Here is a 16673-nt window from a genome sequence, read left to right as displayed (position 1 = left end):
GTGTCGACCGGCTGATGTGGTTAAAACATCAACATTATGATGCGTATCTTGGCCGGCTTACGAGTTTACTAGTAATGTGTAATGCGGACGTTTTTACCTGATTGTTGAGCGGTAAGACGTCCACCTCGTGACCGTCGTCGGGCAACATCCCCGCCGCGGGCTGGGAGCGCTTACAGTCCGCGCCGCGCCGCTCCGGCTCGCCCATCCCCCAGCCAAGGGAGTACACCATCACTTCGGCCAAGTTTACCTGATTGTTGAGCGGCAACACGTCCACCTCGTGACCGTCGTCGGGCGACAGCGCCGCCGCGGGTTGCGAGCGCTTGCGGTCCGCGCCGCGCCGCTCCGGCTCGCCCATCCCCCAGCCAAGGGAGTACACCATCACTTCGGCCAAGTTTACCTGATTGTTGAGCGGCAACACGTCCACCTCGTGACCGTCGTCGGGCGACAGCGCCGCCGCGGGCTGCGAGCGCTTGCGGTCCGCGCCGCGCCGCTCCGGCTCGCCCATCCCCCAGCCAAGAGAGTACACCATCACTTCGGCCGAGCCACCGCCGCCGCTGTCCACCTGTAACAAACAAACACTTGGTAAATCCATGTGTACACTGTACACTACACAATTCCACCCACGTAAGTACGGATAAAGATTTTTTAAGATGCATAATATCGGATCCATTTTTAGGGTTCCGTACCCAAAGGGTAAAACGGGACCCTATTACTAAGACTTCGCTGTCCGTCCGTCCGTCCGTCTGTCACCAGGCTGTCACCAGGCTGTATCTCACGATCCGTGATAGCTAGACAGTTGAAATTTTCACAGATGATGTATTTCTGTTGCCGCTATAACAACAAATACTAAAAACAGAATAAAATAAAGATTTAAATGGGGCTCCCATACAACAAACGTGATTTTTGACCAAAGTTAAGCAACGTCGGGAGTGGTCAGTACTTGGATGGGTGACCGTTTTTTTTTTGTTTTTTTTTGTTTTTTTTTTTTGCATTATGGTACGGAACCCTTAGTGCGCGAATCCGACTCGCACTTGCCCGGTTTTTTAGATTGAAATATTGATAATCGTCGAATCAATTCAGCAACTAAACCAAATTGATGCATAACATAGATATGGTACGGATAATGTAAACGTGGAAAATACCTGGCGTCTACCTAATAATAAGTGATAACTGAATTATGTAACTTTCGTAATAAATGTCACAAACCTTTTATTCATATTTATCCTACTTTATTTTATTTATATTTATTTTTACTTTGGCCTTTTCATTCATATTTATACGTCATAATCTCACACCAATTGGAAATTGAATATACTCGTAGTTGCTAACAGGTATGCACATCCCACAGTAGACAGCATAGGTATAGACTCTATGTTAACTTCTCTTCTCTATTCTTGCTTTTGTCTATCCTTATTCCTGTAACTTTCCTTTCCGCGGGTGGTGATTTTGCGATCTGATGATCTGGCCCTTTCGCCCGCGACACCAATCTTCTCATAAAATAAGCAGTCGCTGTATGTCGACCAAACTGTATAATCAATAATCATGGAGTGTGTACTGTCTCTTCCGAAAATGGTTTTTTTCAGATTGATTTTGCCATTCGCAATTTTTACCATTTTACTTTTTATCGATAGCTTCCTTTTCCGAAATCATATTTACCCATTCGCATATTTTCCCATTATTTTAATTTTCCAATAGCTTAATTTTATAATAGGTTTTCTAACCATTCGCATAATTTCCCACTATATTTCATTTGTTTACAATCACGGAATAGATTGGTGCGACGACGAGCGAAGCGAGGAGGAGTGTGTTAGGCGAACTGCGAGCAAAACAGTGCGCGAAGCCGAGCGAGCGAAGCGAGCGTGCCGCGGCAACGGCCGGCGAGCGCCAGAACCGACTTATTATATTGTGCGATATTGATTTATAAAAAGAAGTTATTTTTTAGTTAGTGTCTCGTATATTATACTAAGAAGACATATACAAATAATGCGAATGGTTAGAAAACCAATTAGGAAAATAAGCTACTGGAAAATAATTTAATGGGAAAATATGCGAATGGATAGAAATTCTTTCGGGAAAGAATGCTATCGAGAAAAAATAAAATGGTAAAAATGCGAATGGCAATAATATCAATCTGGAAAAAACGATTTTCGGAAGAGACAGTACACACTAATCATGTACTAAATAAAAAAAACATTGCTATAGACTAGAAGGAACAAAAGTAAACAAAGATTTAAAAACTACGCCACGTTCGTGTGCCAAAACATTTTCCGACTAATTTCCTATCCATCACAGAAGTCCATTACAAACATTACAAAGTGATCTGGAATGACGTTACTAGTCACTAATGGGCAAATCTATTCTCATTGCGTAATGCCATCGTCGCAAACGAGATACCTATTATATGGCTATAATGGATCTTACGTAGATCTTTGCGTAACTAGAGATAAGCAGAGAATAGTAAGAAATATATTGTATTTTCGGTTTGTTTGTAGAGCAAGATTGCAGTGACAGTGACACAAGATTGTCACGACTCCTTTGTACTATTTTTAGTTGAAGTGATAATTCCGAATCAACAAAAGGTCTTTAGCTTTTGTGGAAAACAATGAGTCAGGTGATATACTAAGTAGGTAAAATAAAGTAAATCTATTTGGGCTGCAAGCGATAATACATATTCAAGCAGCAGTCAGTAAACAAGAACTTGCAATTGATATAACTGATGTATACTTTATACTAGCAAAGCAATATGTTTCAGCAAATATTTAGCAAAGCAAAATATAGCTACCATTACATAAAACCCTTTAAGTACTTTAAATAGAGTAGTAGTCATGGAAGAAACATTACTTGATTGACCTACATAATCATGGCATAGCATAGTGTCACATTAAATGTAAAGATAGCAGCTAGTAAACAATCTAATTGACAAAACCCCTCCGACCTGACCGCCTGTAATTACTCGAGCCTATCTACAGTGATAGCGTGACGCAAGAACAGAGAAATATTTCTCGCGGTTCGCCGACTGACCAAGATCTTTTCAAGACCGGTTAACTTTTGATAATTCTATTATCGGTCGGAGGAATTTGTACGAGATAAGTCGGGTTCAAGAGCGTGGACAGTTCGTATCTAGTAATGACAAAGAGACTAACCCCCTTATTCATAAACGTCTACTAAAGTTGACAAGCCGGTAATAATCGTTTGTCCCTTTCCGACGTATTGGTATGATGGAAAAGGTCAAACGATTATTATCGACTTGTCAACTTTAGTAGACGTTTATGAATAAGGGGGTAAGTACTTTAAGTCAGTTTAGTCAGTGTCTCATCAGTTCTGTGTTCAACCTGTTCTAGTTTTAGTCGGTACAATGCGCGCGAGTTCGAGGAACTGATGCGCGCGAGTGGAACCCATTTGACCGGTCCATGCCCTCACGCTCTTCGAGATAATCGACTGAGCCCGCCTCTTGATTTGCTTCAGTTTTACCTTGAGGCAATCACGTTTGCATGTTAACTTGTTAAGTATGAAATGAGAATAAAAAGATGAATGAGCTTTGCATTTTAAGAGCATCGTCGTCAGGTCCAACTCTAACAAGTAGGTAGATGCAATAATAGTTAGCACTAAATCTTGCAATATTATGCAAATTGCAATAAAAGCAATATTGTACAAAATTAAGGAGGGCCTCAGTAAGTTAAGACGATAAACAGAAATGCGAATTTAAAGGACGTGACGGAGAACGTGTCGGTTCGATTGAAACGTATGCCTAATGCCAAAGTGATGGCTGTGCTTATTTAAACGGTAATGCTTCTATCAATACGTGCAATTGTTTACTGTTTGTTTAAAAGATAGCGTCGCGCCCACTTCTTCCGCTTGTTATTTCAGAAGAGGACAAAGGACAACAACAAACACATGGAGTTTCACGTTCATTGCCAATATCGCGCGAAATGTTTTTCTCTCATCGAAGTGCCTATAGTGACGTAGAGCCCGTAGAGGCGCGGCGCGTCGGCGATTGCGTCGCGCGGCCACCGGCGCGGAGCGGCGTCACCAAATTAGACGCGATCCCCGAGTCGCCGGCGCATCGCGGGGAATCTGGGTGACGCGCAAGCCCCGCCTTTATCGAGCATCGGCCCGTCTTTAGCGAACCACAGATCTACACGACAATCGTACGTCAAAACAGAGCTGGACTAAAATAAAGTGCCGCGAAAATACGCCAGGAAGCTGAAGACCCCAAAATAATTCAGTTTTTATGTAGTAGTACATTTTGCTGAGATATAATCAACTAGATATGCTAATTTTGTTTAAGAATACCCAACGAATTGTGCAGAATACTTAATTTTAGAAACCAATGAATGTAAATATTTGCTAGCACAAACAGACTCCTCGAGTCGAGGGTACCTTGAAACTTGTGATAAGAATAACATTTATAACTCAATGTCAATGAATCTTTGACTCAACACGGAGAAATCACTCCAATCCAAAGTACGATAGAGAATGATTGCAGATGTTAGATAATAAGGTCGTGCTCAAATGGTAACCGGGCACAACCGGTTTCAAGAAGACGAGCGCTACAAGTCGACATCGCCAAACAGTTAAATTTATCATTTGACTTTACAACTGCGTAGTGATACACTACACACCACATGTGCCCTGTGAATACACAAACCACAATGTTCACGTGAATAACAACGGCGAAGACAACGAGCACACGAAGTAAATGAAGCACGTAAAAACTTTATCCGGAAGAGGAAACGACAAAGGAAATAAATCTACTATCAATGTTAAACTAATTATCTGAAACGTGACCTACAGCCCTAATAGTATACAGTATTCACAAAATGGATTTGAGAAGGATAGGTACTTTAAATTCGTGATGGACGACTAGAGACTAAACAGATGTTACTGGAATGCGGATACATGCAACGCAATACAAATGAAAAATAACACGCAAGTTAGTAACTGGAACTAGCATTCTGCACGCTAGCGGTTGTAAATTAAGTATTGGACGTGTCGCACATTTAAAAATAAAGCAAATTGCGCTAATATTGTGGCTACCAAGTTGGAAAAGTCAGGCAACGTATGGCGAGAAGGTTAATAGTAGTACCTGTAGAATGCGGAATATCACAATAAAGCTTGCTGGACACCCCAGCGAGGGAGCGGATTAGTCCAATGTGGGTTAGTATCAAGTGGGTCAGTGGGTCGGATGCAGCGCGTGCCACTCGCTATCTGCACCGTCTTACGGCTAGCCAACCATAGACCGTTCTAGCTAGCCAAGTCTCTAGGCTCTTCTAATTACATCACTCCTCCCCACTACCGCCTGCCAACTGTCGCTGCCCATTAAACACGAATTTATTCCCAATCACAACCCATATACCGTATCGCATCCGGGATCGTTCCAAACATGCAATAACTATGATTCACGTGAAATTGCTCGCACTTCGCTGTCACATGATTGTGGCGCCAGACATTTATAAATCTGTGTTATTTTTGCTTTCGCGAAAACAACTTTTGGTCGAGCTAAAATAGAATTATGCGTATGCGTAAAATCGCGAATCCATTTATCATTTGTCAATCCGGTTTATTAACTTTGTGTGGAAACATCATTATACCTCAAGGGCGAACACGAGTATGATGCGATAGGAAAGTCCTCAATGAAATTAGACGAGAGCCAAAACGTTGATTCACCGTTTTCATTCATAAACGTTTCCAAGAGCACCCAGAGTCATGTCGAATAAGGGTAAGACAATAACCTTTGTGAATAAAATGAGTGTGACGTCTTGGATTTAGAATCAAGGCTGAAGTCTAATTTATCGGGAGTAACTGTCAAGGAGGCGATTCGGTTGTAGAGCGAGCGACGACTCACACCCGGCAATGTGGATTAAACTAAATGGGCACTTCATTTACCTTGAGCTTGACCTGACAACAGCCAAATAACAAAACAATACAGTCTATTGGCGAACAAACGATTACGTAACTCGAATGCGAATCATAATTAGAGCTATTCGTCTAAGATGTTCATATATGTTACGTCTCGTTTAGATTTTTTGCATGCACTCAGTCTGTTCACAAAGATCTAATGACAGTAAAATCAGTCAGTCATAGTCTTATAGTCTTATTACACGTGCGTTTAGTCATCAGACGCTTATTATAATAGTTTTGAGGATAGGGTTGCCAGATGGTCGGAATTTGGCGGGATTCTCCCGATTTTTAGCATGTGTTCCCGATTCCCGACAAAGTGAAAACTGTCCCGAAAAACAGCTTCACGTTATAAAACAATAATTTCAAGTTCCAAACTATCGTCGAGCGAGCGAGCGACCCGCGTCGAGCGATGAGCGAGACTGTTCAAGATCTCAAAGAATTTATACTATTTTTATATAAAAACGTCTATGGGCAGAGTAGCTGACGTAGTGCCAATAATGTAAAATATCGTTGTTTTTAATACAAAAAACAACGATATTTTACATTATTGGCACTACGTCAGCTACTACGTCAGCTAATACAATTACTTTTTCCCGACTTAAGTCCCAAAATCCCGAAATATTTATATTTTTTCCCGATAATAGCGCCATTAGATCTGGCAACCCTATTTGAGGAGGTAGGTATGGTCATGTGACGCTGCAAGCAATCAAGACGCAGTGTAACAACTCACGCCAACTGCAATATGGAAGCTAACAGTAATTACCATACCACACTATTATTAAATTGATTGATGGTTACGAAAAATCCAACTGGCACTTCGTGTATGTGGCTACTAGATATGTAAGTATCTTTGTTTACCACACAAAGTATTGACTAAGTATTAGTGTATAAAACAATGTAATACAACAGAGACAGGCGGAAGATTGATTCATAAATATTTTAGTAAGTAAGTGATAATAAATAGAGTAATTGTTATATGTACTTAAGTATGCGAGCAATAAATATAGCACTGAATCTAGACCGTGTAATAGATCCAAGTATTTGAAGTATAAGTAACAGTGATTGTTACTCAATACAATTCATTGATTTGCAACTTTGCATCGAAACAAATTTAACAACAAATAAACGTATACAAACAACCAATAACATTGCATAGATAAGGTTTACAGGTTTCAATTTAAGCCAGACCAATTTACAATGGAATATTCCAAAGCTTTCTAGAAGCAAGCGTGCTTGCCTTGCCTTGCCTGTGGCGTGGTGCGGCGGCAATAACACCAAAAGTAAAAGACAGTAAAATGTATGTGTCTTATACACTGTTAACGCCTTTTTGATTCGTTAGGCAACGCATCGGGTCTTGCAACCAAACGCACTTTCACTACGCACGATAACGCTTCGGTTGGCAACCGTTAACAATAATACGATGCGCTACGACCTTAACACTTTCGACCAATCCAGTTTGGAGTGCATTCAGAATATCAAGCTGTAATCAGTTAACCGTCAGACCAGATCATTTCATTCAAACGAAGGCAAATTGTGGTAAATTTTGGGCTGGTTTTGAGACTAGTCTCATTAAGTCTAACTGCTATTCAAAAGTTCAAAGTAGAACTTTGTGCCAAATTTCAGGGGCTAGGATAGCTTAGCCTATTTCTACTGAAATTATATGTTGGTCCCAGGCGACAGGTTCCTGAAATAGGTATGCCCAATATTGGTATATTAACTTATAGCTAACATCGTGTTACGAGGATAATATTAATTTTACTGGCAATAATTATAATTACGTACACCTACGTCACAAGAGTTTATGTATGTATATTTTTTGTAGAGTTTAGAGTTTCACGCCAAATTATGACGCAAATCGGATTCAAATGATATCATATCATAACATTAATAATAAACATCAATATAAGTTATCTGACGATAAGTCTTCTGAATCATTAAGTGATTAATAAGGAATACCGACAAAATTAAGAAATACCTATTTATGAAATAAAAATAGATGCAAATAGAAAGAAATATTTAAAAATGACACTGAAGTCGACATTCCAACACTTGTCCTTAGTACCTATTCGACTGAATGGAGGTGTTACTACGCAGGCCGTCTGCCGAGGTCGAAGCAGCAATGGGTGCTTCTTGCAAATAAACAATGTTAAACAAATATAAACAATGAAATACGTAAAAATTTTGAGAACACAATAATTCGATTGAAACGGGGATAAATGTAAGAGCGAGATAAGCGATTTTAGAACGACGGGACGGGAGCCACTCTGCGATCAGTGCGATCAGCAGTCAGTAGAGATGACGTGGTGTCGGCGGGCACAGGCAGCTCTACAATGCATGAAATAACCAAACGTCAAGTCGACACGCCGGGAGAAATTCTGGCACCAACCTTATTTTAGATGACCACTGTTTCTGTCTACGTCACAAGGCGGTTAGCCCGGACTCCCGTGGTCGCGTTCCTATACTTCTCTTTCCTTTGGTGCTCGTTGCTGGTGAGGAGCGCCTCCACCGCTCCGGTGTGACGCCTCGCGTGGTCCGGTAGGAGCTAGGCCTTCCAAAGCCTGCTGTGATGCCGCTGAGGACCCTGGCCGTTCCGGCCTGGGTGGTTCGGGTAGGTGTGGCGATGAAAAGAAACTCAATGTTTCATATGCACGTATATTTTACGTTAATCTACACTTATTCGTTCGTACACTGACGCCTGATGCGTGACAATCGTGACACGACAACTACTATTCTTAGAAAATAACTATACTGAAAACACACGCGGCGTGGTCAATGGCTGCGGCCAAGTCTAGCTTCAAACCCGGCAGGAATGCAACCTCCGTGCGTTCGCTACAACGCTCCGAATCGTCCTCGTTCCGGAAATAGAATCCATCGATATGAAGTTTTACCATAATGAATGTAGTGACATACCATTTAAGTTACGCTTGAGCCTCTAGGAAATTGGCCTACGATTATTGCACACGGCACATGTGAAAGGTGCTTGCACTTGGCGTAAACATTCCTGCGGGGGGGAGGCCAGAGTTGAGCTGATACCTTGAAGCACAATGGATTAGCTAGTCTAACTTACAGCACTATCAAACATTGACCACAGCAAAGTGGTGACATGAAAGAACAAGTAACCAACTAAATACTTATAAAGAAACAGTACCTAGTACAGTTGCAATTAGAAATCAGTGAGTCATCTTGATATAAATAAATTCAATTTAAACAGTAGGTACCATAAGTTGTTAACATGTGACAATACCAAAACATAACTTATAAATTAATACAGTTAAGTACACTCTACTGGTAATTTACACAATTTGACAACGGGCCGGATTAAGTCGCCGCCCTGAGTTTTTAATTTAACTGATCGTACAATATCATCTGCACCTTTAAATAATTGAATCACTCTACCTCTACGCCAGTGGAGAGGGGGTGCAGTTTCATCCTTGATTAATACTAAATCATTTAAAGCCATGTTAGGAACATGATTGTACCATTTGAGTCTGGTTTGCAAATTATTAAGGTAAGTAATATGCCATTTAGCCCAAAAGTTTTGTGAAATCTTTTGTAAAGACTGGAAATGTGATAAACATGCTACATTAGTGTCTTTCCACGGGTACTCAGGTACCGATAGCAATGGTTGCCCTATAAGAAAGTGGCCCGGAGTGAGTACTTCCAAGTCACATGGGTCCTCGGATAAAGGAACCAGAGGCCGTGAGTTAAGCACCGATTCTACTTTGGTAAATACGGTTGAAAGACCCTCGAAGGTCAGTATGCGGTCCCCTAACTCACGCTTGAGTAGGTTCTTACTACTCTTGACTGCGGCTTCTACCAAGCCTGACATGTGAGGGGCACCAGGAGGATTGAACTCCCAGCGGACACCTTGGCGACGAAATTCCTCCTGGAGGACAATTTCGTTGTCAAGTAAGAACTGACTAACCTCCTTGAGGTATGAGCTAGCACCTTTGAAATTTGTACCTTGATCGCTCCTGACTAAGGCGGGCAGCCCTCGTCGACTGACAAACCGTGTGAACGCCGCAATGAAGGCCTCGGTGCTCAGCGACGAGACGAGTTCAAGATGTACGGCTTTCGTTCCTAAACATACGAAAACACACAGATAAGCTTTGAGTGATTTAGCATTTCTGAGGTGACTACTTTTGACCCAGTAGGGACCGGCAAAATCGGTTGCTACTCCTGAAAAGGCACGAGCCGCCGTGACTCGGTCCGCTGGCAAATCTGCCATAAACGGGGCCTGCGTTGAAGCGTTGAATCTGAAACACGACATACAGCTATTGATTACGCGGGATACCACACGTCGCGCCGACGGGATCCAGTAACGTTGCCGGAGTATATTGATGAGTGCGCTCGTTGAAGCGTGACAATAGGTACGGTGATAATGCTGCATCAACATTTGAGTCCATTTATGGTCTTTAGGTAGAAGGTATGGGTGCTTAGCATCGTAACGTAAGCATGAATGCCGCAGTCGCCCTCCGACGCGAATGAAGTGATTCTCATCTACGAAAACGCTGAGTTTTTGAAGTGACTTGCAAACAATCTTGCCTCCTTTCAATAACACGATTTCATCTCTGTAAGCATCCAGTTGAACGTACTTAATCCAGTGGTTCATTGCCTCACGATTTTCGTCGATCGTTAGCGTAGGGCGAACGTTCCGTTGCGCTTTCGGCAAACGAACGTTCTTACAAAATCGCAATACGTATGACGTCACATTGATAAGCTTGTTGAACGAACTGACTCGTGATAACAGAAACTCCTCCCATGACTTCTCGGCCGGCGTAATGTGATGTAACTGTTTGAATCCGGGTAAATCTGGTGACATGGTGACCGGCATCGTCGGCCACTGTGACTCATTCGTCATTAACCATTCTGGGTTCCACCAAAGATGAAACCCGATGAGGTCCTTCGCCGTAGCCCCCCGCGATGCGACATCGGCAGGGTTCGACTCCGATCTGACATACCTCCATGTCATAGGTCGGGTTGACTGTTGAATATCTTGAACACGGTTACCTTCAAAAGTCTGTAGCACATGAGGCTTTGTGTTCAACCAACATAGCACAATTCTGGAATCTGACCAAGCATTTATGCTGTCAATCTGAACTGATTCCTCGTATGCCGCTGCGACGTGGTTTAATAACTTATAAACCAGGTGAGCTGCATTTAACTCGCTCTTCGGAATGGTTTGTTTGACTCTCCTTGACGCTACGCGAGTCTTAGCTATCACTAACCGTACTAGTACATTCCCTGACGCGTCCTCAGTCCGGAGGTACACGCAGGCTCCGTAGCCGAGCTCCGACGCATCTCCAAAGCCGTGGAGGGAGTGTGACACCGCACCGGGCAGAGTGACGCACCGCGGAATCTGTAGCTGACTCAAGTGATGTAGATCTTGAATGAGTTCATTCCATTGAAGGTCTTGAGTATGGGACAGTGGCTCATCCCACTGTAATCCATCTGTGAACAGTGATTGTAAAAACAGTTTGAATCTAAATATGATTGGTGCGCAATAGCCACACGGGTCATACAGTCTAGCTATGGTACTCAATATGCTACGTTTCGTCGTTGGTTGGCCCAACGGTATGTTGAGTTGATACGACATGGAATCTGACATGGGGTTCCACTGTATCCCTAATACCTTTATGAAACTCTTGTCGTCAGTGTCAAACTGACGAGGCATCTCACAATGCTCCTGCGGAAGATCCTGTAATAATTCTCTGCGGTTAGACGACCATTTGCGTAACTCATATCCAGCGCTCCGCATGAGTTCTATGAGTTCTGATTTGAGTTCTTGGGCCTCGGTGAGTGAATCAGCCCCAGTGAGGATGTCGTCAACATATACATCTCTGCGCATGATATGAGCAGCCGGTGAGTCTGGATGCTGGGCTTCCCAGTCATCAGCTAATCGAAGTAAGGTCCTTATCGCGATGAAAGGACTGGAGCGTAGTCCGTATGTATTGGTATTTAACTCATATACCTGTACATCCTGCGACGGATCCTCGCGCCACAGAATCAGCTGATAGCGCCTATCGCTGGGGTGTATCCACGTTTGCCGGAACATCATTCTGATGTCGGTCGTGAAGACAACTTGATGACGTCTGAAATTTAACAATATTTGAGTGATATCATTTTGAAGCGGTTTGCCTGAGTGAAGGCATTGATTGAGCGATACTCCGGTGCTTGAGTTAGCTGCAGCGTTATATACGACGCGGATCTTTTCGGATCCCTTTTTGAAAATTCCGTGGTGGGGTATTACATAGTGTTCGCTCTCGAAATTAAAGTCTGATTTGGACATATGACCAAGTGCCTCATAGTCCCTCATGAATTCCTTATATTTTTCAGCAAATACTGGATTTTTGGCCAGCCTGGCCTCCAACGAAATCAGTCTACGCATGGCTAGAGCCCTAGACTCGCCCAGCTTGGGTCGGTCTGCCCGCAGCGGCAACCGCACCATGAATTGGCCATTATCTAAACGTTGAGTAGTGGAGGTATACAACCTTTCACATTCGAGGTGTTCTGGGTGTTGCGGCCGCTCCTCGGGGGGCTGCTCCACTCTCCAAAACCTTTCTAGGACGTCCTCGAGCCGAGTAGCATGGATGCCGTAGTCCTCTACTGATGTCCCGGCGGTCGGTGTTGTTAATGATGATGGGTAATTCCAAGTTGCCCCCATCAGCACGTGACCGAAGCAGGTGCCGTACGCCTCAACACCTGGAATGTTAGTGAGTATCTTTGAACCAGTGTATATATAATTGAGCACATCCGTTCCTAGAATGATGTCCACATCCTGCGATTTATCCAAGGCAGGGTCAGCTAATTCAAGTTTTGATGAATCCAAATGAGTCCTGATCTCAGTATCATAATAAGGTATGTTTCCCGTAACCCTGTACATGACTGTAGCTACTACACTGATGATAGGCACTGTTTTCCCGCGTGGTTTGAATACAAGCTTAGCAATCGTGCCTGGCACATTTACCTTTATGTCACCTACTCCAAAAATATTATTCCCAGTAAACTGTTGGTGTACTTTGAATCTTTCTACAAATGATTTCTTCACTACGGAGCACCCCGCTCCCGAGTCAAGCAAAGCCCTAGCTTTAACATAAGACCCATTGCCTGATCTGACCATGATCACAGCTGTAGGAGAGACACGAATTGGCGCCATTCGTAGTCTTTCCTCCGGTGCACCAACAGTGGCCTGATCTCATTGTTCAGGCTCAGGACTGCTCCGAGTCCCGAAGCGCAATGAGTGGAATGACTGCTGCGCCGCTTGAACACGCGCGCCTACCTTAGCCCTCGGTATATGACCGGTGGGAATCAGCTGAGCCGGCTGAAGTGCACTATGAGGTGACCCTGTCTCCCTCCTTTGGGGTTGGTCTGGTACTGACGGCTTGGGAGACTGCGGCTTCGCAGCCCTCGGCGGAGATGTAGTCCGTCGCTGGGGAGACGGCCACCGCTCCGGCAGCGTGACTGCTCTCGACGTGCTTGGCGTGGCAAGCGGCATGACCCTTACCCGATGGACAGCTGCTTCAACTGCCATGGGTGGGGCTCTCCCCGCTGCACCACCATCGCACAGCAGTGAGTTGTGTGCGGACGACTCACACTGTGCGCACCAGTTGCGCTGCATGCACTCGCGTGCATAGTGACTGCGCAGGCATCTGAAGCATGCGCCTGACTTCCTAGCCCAGGTCTTCCGCTCCGAAATCGCCAGGTTAAGGAACTTCGGGCATTTGTACAAGCTGTGCTGGTCACTCGAGCAGTATGAGCAAAGAACAGGGGGTGAATTCACCTGATTGGTCTCTTGTTCGATGGCGAAGACCCTCGCTGGCGGTCCCGGTTTCCTGGTAGCTTGACCCGACGGCCCCGCTCTTCCTCGTGCAGGTGCGGAACCACGCTGCGCAGTTGGTTGCTCCACCGCTGCTGGCGAGACCGCTTGCTGAACCCGGCACTGCTCCTCCAACAGCGCCAGTAGCTGCGTGAGAGTGGGCAACACCTCCGGATTGCCACCGTACCTCTCCTCGTATAAGGTCTTGATTCTGTTCGGTAGTTTCTGCAAAATTATAAAAACCAATAAGTATGACCACTCCGTGATTGGCTGCTTGAGCTTCTCAAGCGCCTGGACTGACTCCCGGAGCGGGTCATAGAAAGCTGAGCGTGACCCTGCACTCCAGTGCGCCACTGAAGGCAGGTTCATGATTCGGCTAATGAATGTATCCAACAGCAGCCTGTTATTCTGATACCGAGCCCGCAATAACTGTAAAGCTACCGCGTAGTTGGGTCCGTCCATCGGAAGGTGCTGTATAATGGACAGCGCCTCCCCTTGCAACGACGACCGAAGATAGTAATGTTTCTCCGCGTCGGAGATGTCCCTACTATTGACTAACGACATAAAGAGATCATAGAAGGAGAGCCACTCTGGCAGGTTGCCACTGAAGGTGGGCAGCTGCACAGAGGGCAATTTGACTTTACCTGCCTGTCCACGGGGTGTGTGTGACTGGCCAGCCTCTCCAGCCGACGCCTCGTCTAGCTGGATCAGCAGCCGGTTAACCTCGCTGAAGCACTCCTGGTATTGAAGTCGTTCCTCCTCCTCGAGCTCACCTTCGTAGGCCAGCAGTGACTCGTGGGCCTTGACGTACTCAGTATAAATAAGATCAAAGTGCCGCTTCGCCACCGACGCGGCCATGCTGTCAGGTCGTGATGTGACCGTGCCAGCATAGTCGGTCAACATTTGGTACTTGGTGCGCAGCTGCACCTTGATTGACTTTAACGACATGACGTGAATTTACTTTACGATTAATGAAAGACACTAATTTGTGACACTATTCGACTAACAGTTTACAAGTTAGGTGGCTTTGGCTTTACCTTAAAGTTGGATTTTATATTGACGATAACCTAATTAATCTATTGGCGACACTTGACGTTGACAGATAATTCTAACCTAAATGTCCCAAACTGACGTTTGCCGCGAACCGGAAATGTCCTTATGCTAAAGATGGCCGCACTCCGCACTGTACGGTCCCCGTCCGTTGCCTACGCAAGAAAATGGCGGCCGACGCCTTCCCTTTTATTACGATTTGATTTGATTTTTTCGCACTATGCCCAACCGCACCGGGCTCCGTTTCCACTGAATTTAACGGCAAAAATGAATAATGCTGACACGATGAGTACTTGAAGCGATGATTACGCTACCAATGCGATGTACCGCTGCGGTGCTCGCGTTGATGACGATGGCTTTCAATAATATCGTGCTGTAATTCCTCCCCTCTGATGGGAACACCAAAAATGTCTACGTCACAAGGCGGTTAGCCCGGACTCCCGTGGTCGCGTTCCTATACTTCTCTTTCCTTTGGTGCTCGTTGCTGGTGAGGAGCGCCTCCACCGCTCCGGTGTGACGCCTCGCGTGGTCCGGTAGGAGCTAGGCCTTCCAAAGCCTGCTGTGATGCCGCTGAGGACCCTGGCCGTTCCGGCCTGGGTGGTTCGGGTAGGTGTGGCGATGAAAAGAAACTCAATGTTTCATATGCACGTATATTTTACGTTAATCTACACTTATTCGTTCGTACACTGACGCCTGATGCGTGACAATCGTGACACGACAACTACTATTCTTAGAAAATAACTATACTGAAAACACACGCGGCGTGGTCAATGGCTGCGGCCAAGTCTAGCTTCAAACCCGGCAGGAATGCAACCTCCGTGCGTTCGCTACAACGCTCCGAATCGTCCTCGTTCCGGAAATAGAATCCATCGATATGAAGTTTTACCATAATGAATGTAGTGACATACCATTTAAGTTACGCTTGAGCCTCTAGGAAATTGGCCTACGATTATTGCACACGGCACATGTGAAAGGTGCTTGCACTTGGCGTAAACAGTTTCACAATATTTCAATATATCGTTATAAACTTTATGTTAATCAAAATCGCCTGCACCCAGTGAACGCATATATTTAGTATGGAAACCGCCTTTAGGAACATTACCGTTCAAATTCTCGGGCCAAATTAGCACACACACACAATTACGCCTACATTCAAATAGGACGACGCGTTTACAGAGCCTGTAATCAAAGCTGGTAAACAAAATAAGAGTCATCTTTATTACTCTAATGGTACATAGCTAAGTGTAGATGAAATGCATATAATGTCAATAACTACCAATCAGCGACATTAATCCGCTAATAACCTTCTTGCTGTACGTACTGGCCGCTTAGAGTTCGCGGTTCATATTTGATTAGAATATGACTTGGACAGGGATAGGTTTATGCCATACAGTGAAGAACCAGTCAAATAATTCACGTATAATAATGCAGATTAAAAGATAACTAGTTAAAATGTTGTTATGACATGACAGACTAACTCAACATAAGTAAATATATATCATTGTTGTATAAATGTATTCCGCTATAATAAGTATTTTGTATATTTTATTATCTATCTGTATGGCAGTGCGAAGTCACGTTCAGGTATAGTCTGTCCGTTTTTCTAAGATCAAGTACGCCACAGTAAATGTATGGCGAACTTGATCTTAGAAATCGGACTGGCAAATCAAAAATCTGGGAGTCTGCAAAATTTACATGGGTACAAGAATCGGGTCAAAAATATTTGAACAGGCGGAGTCACAATAAATCCCCACTTTCAGTTCAGAATATTTTATATGTATATTGCCGGTCAAGCAAGTTTGTCAGTAGAAAAAGGTGCAAAATGAAAATTTTGTATGGGACCACAGCCGTTCGCGCGCTTACTTTTTCTAAATTTGCCGCTCTTTTCTGTGTGCATTTGTTAAAT

The 16673-nt window shown here is 44.2% G+C and overlaps 2 protein-coding genes across 6 annotated transcripts in view; both read right to left on the bottom strand.

Moving 5' to 3' along the window:
* Window positions 1-16673, bottom strand: part of LOC134670092 (inositol hexakisphosphate kinase 2) — an 86472-nt gene that overhangs the window by 17534 nt on the left and 52265 nt on the right. For 3 of the 5 annotated variants that reach the window (XM_063527777.1, XM_063527778.1, XM_063527775.1), the window contains one exon: window positions 398-562. In XM_063527777.1, the coding sequence (XP_063383847.1) occupies window positions 398-529 (132 nt within the window). In that variant the 5' untranslated portion in view covers window positions 530-562. The other 2 variants (XM_063527774.1, XM_063527776.1) reach the window with 2 other exon arrangements.
* LOC134670065 (uncharacterized) lies at window positions 11250-13219 on the bottom strand. The gene is made up of 2 exons (XM_063527736.1): window positions 11873-13219; window positions 11250-11352 (listed from the first exon to the last, which is right to left on the bottom strand). Exons 1-2 carry the CDS (start codon window positions 13055-13057, stop codon window positions 11272-11274), a joined length of 1266 nt encoding a protein of 421 aa, XP_063383806.1. The 5' UTR covers window positions 13058-13219; the 3' UTR covers window positions 11250-11271.

This window comes from Cydia fagiglandana, chromosome 13 (genome assembly GCF_963556715.1).
Source record: "Cydia fagiglandana chromosome 13, ilCydFagi1.1, whole genome shotgun sequence".
Classification (NCBI taxonomy): domain Eukaryota; kingdom Metazoa; phylum Arthropoda; class Insecta; order Lepidoptera; family Tortricidae; genus Cydia; species Cydia fagiglandana.
This window is presented reverse-complemented; position numbering and strand designations above follow the sequence as displayed.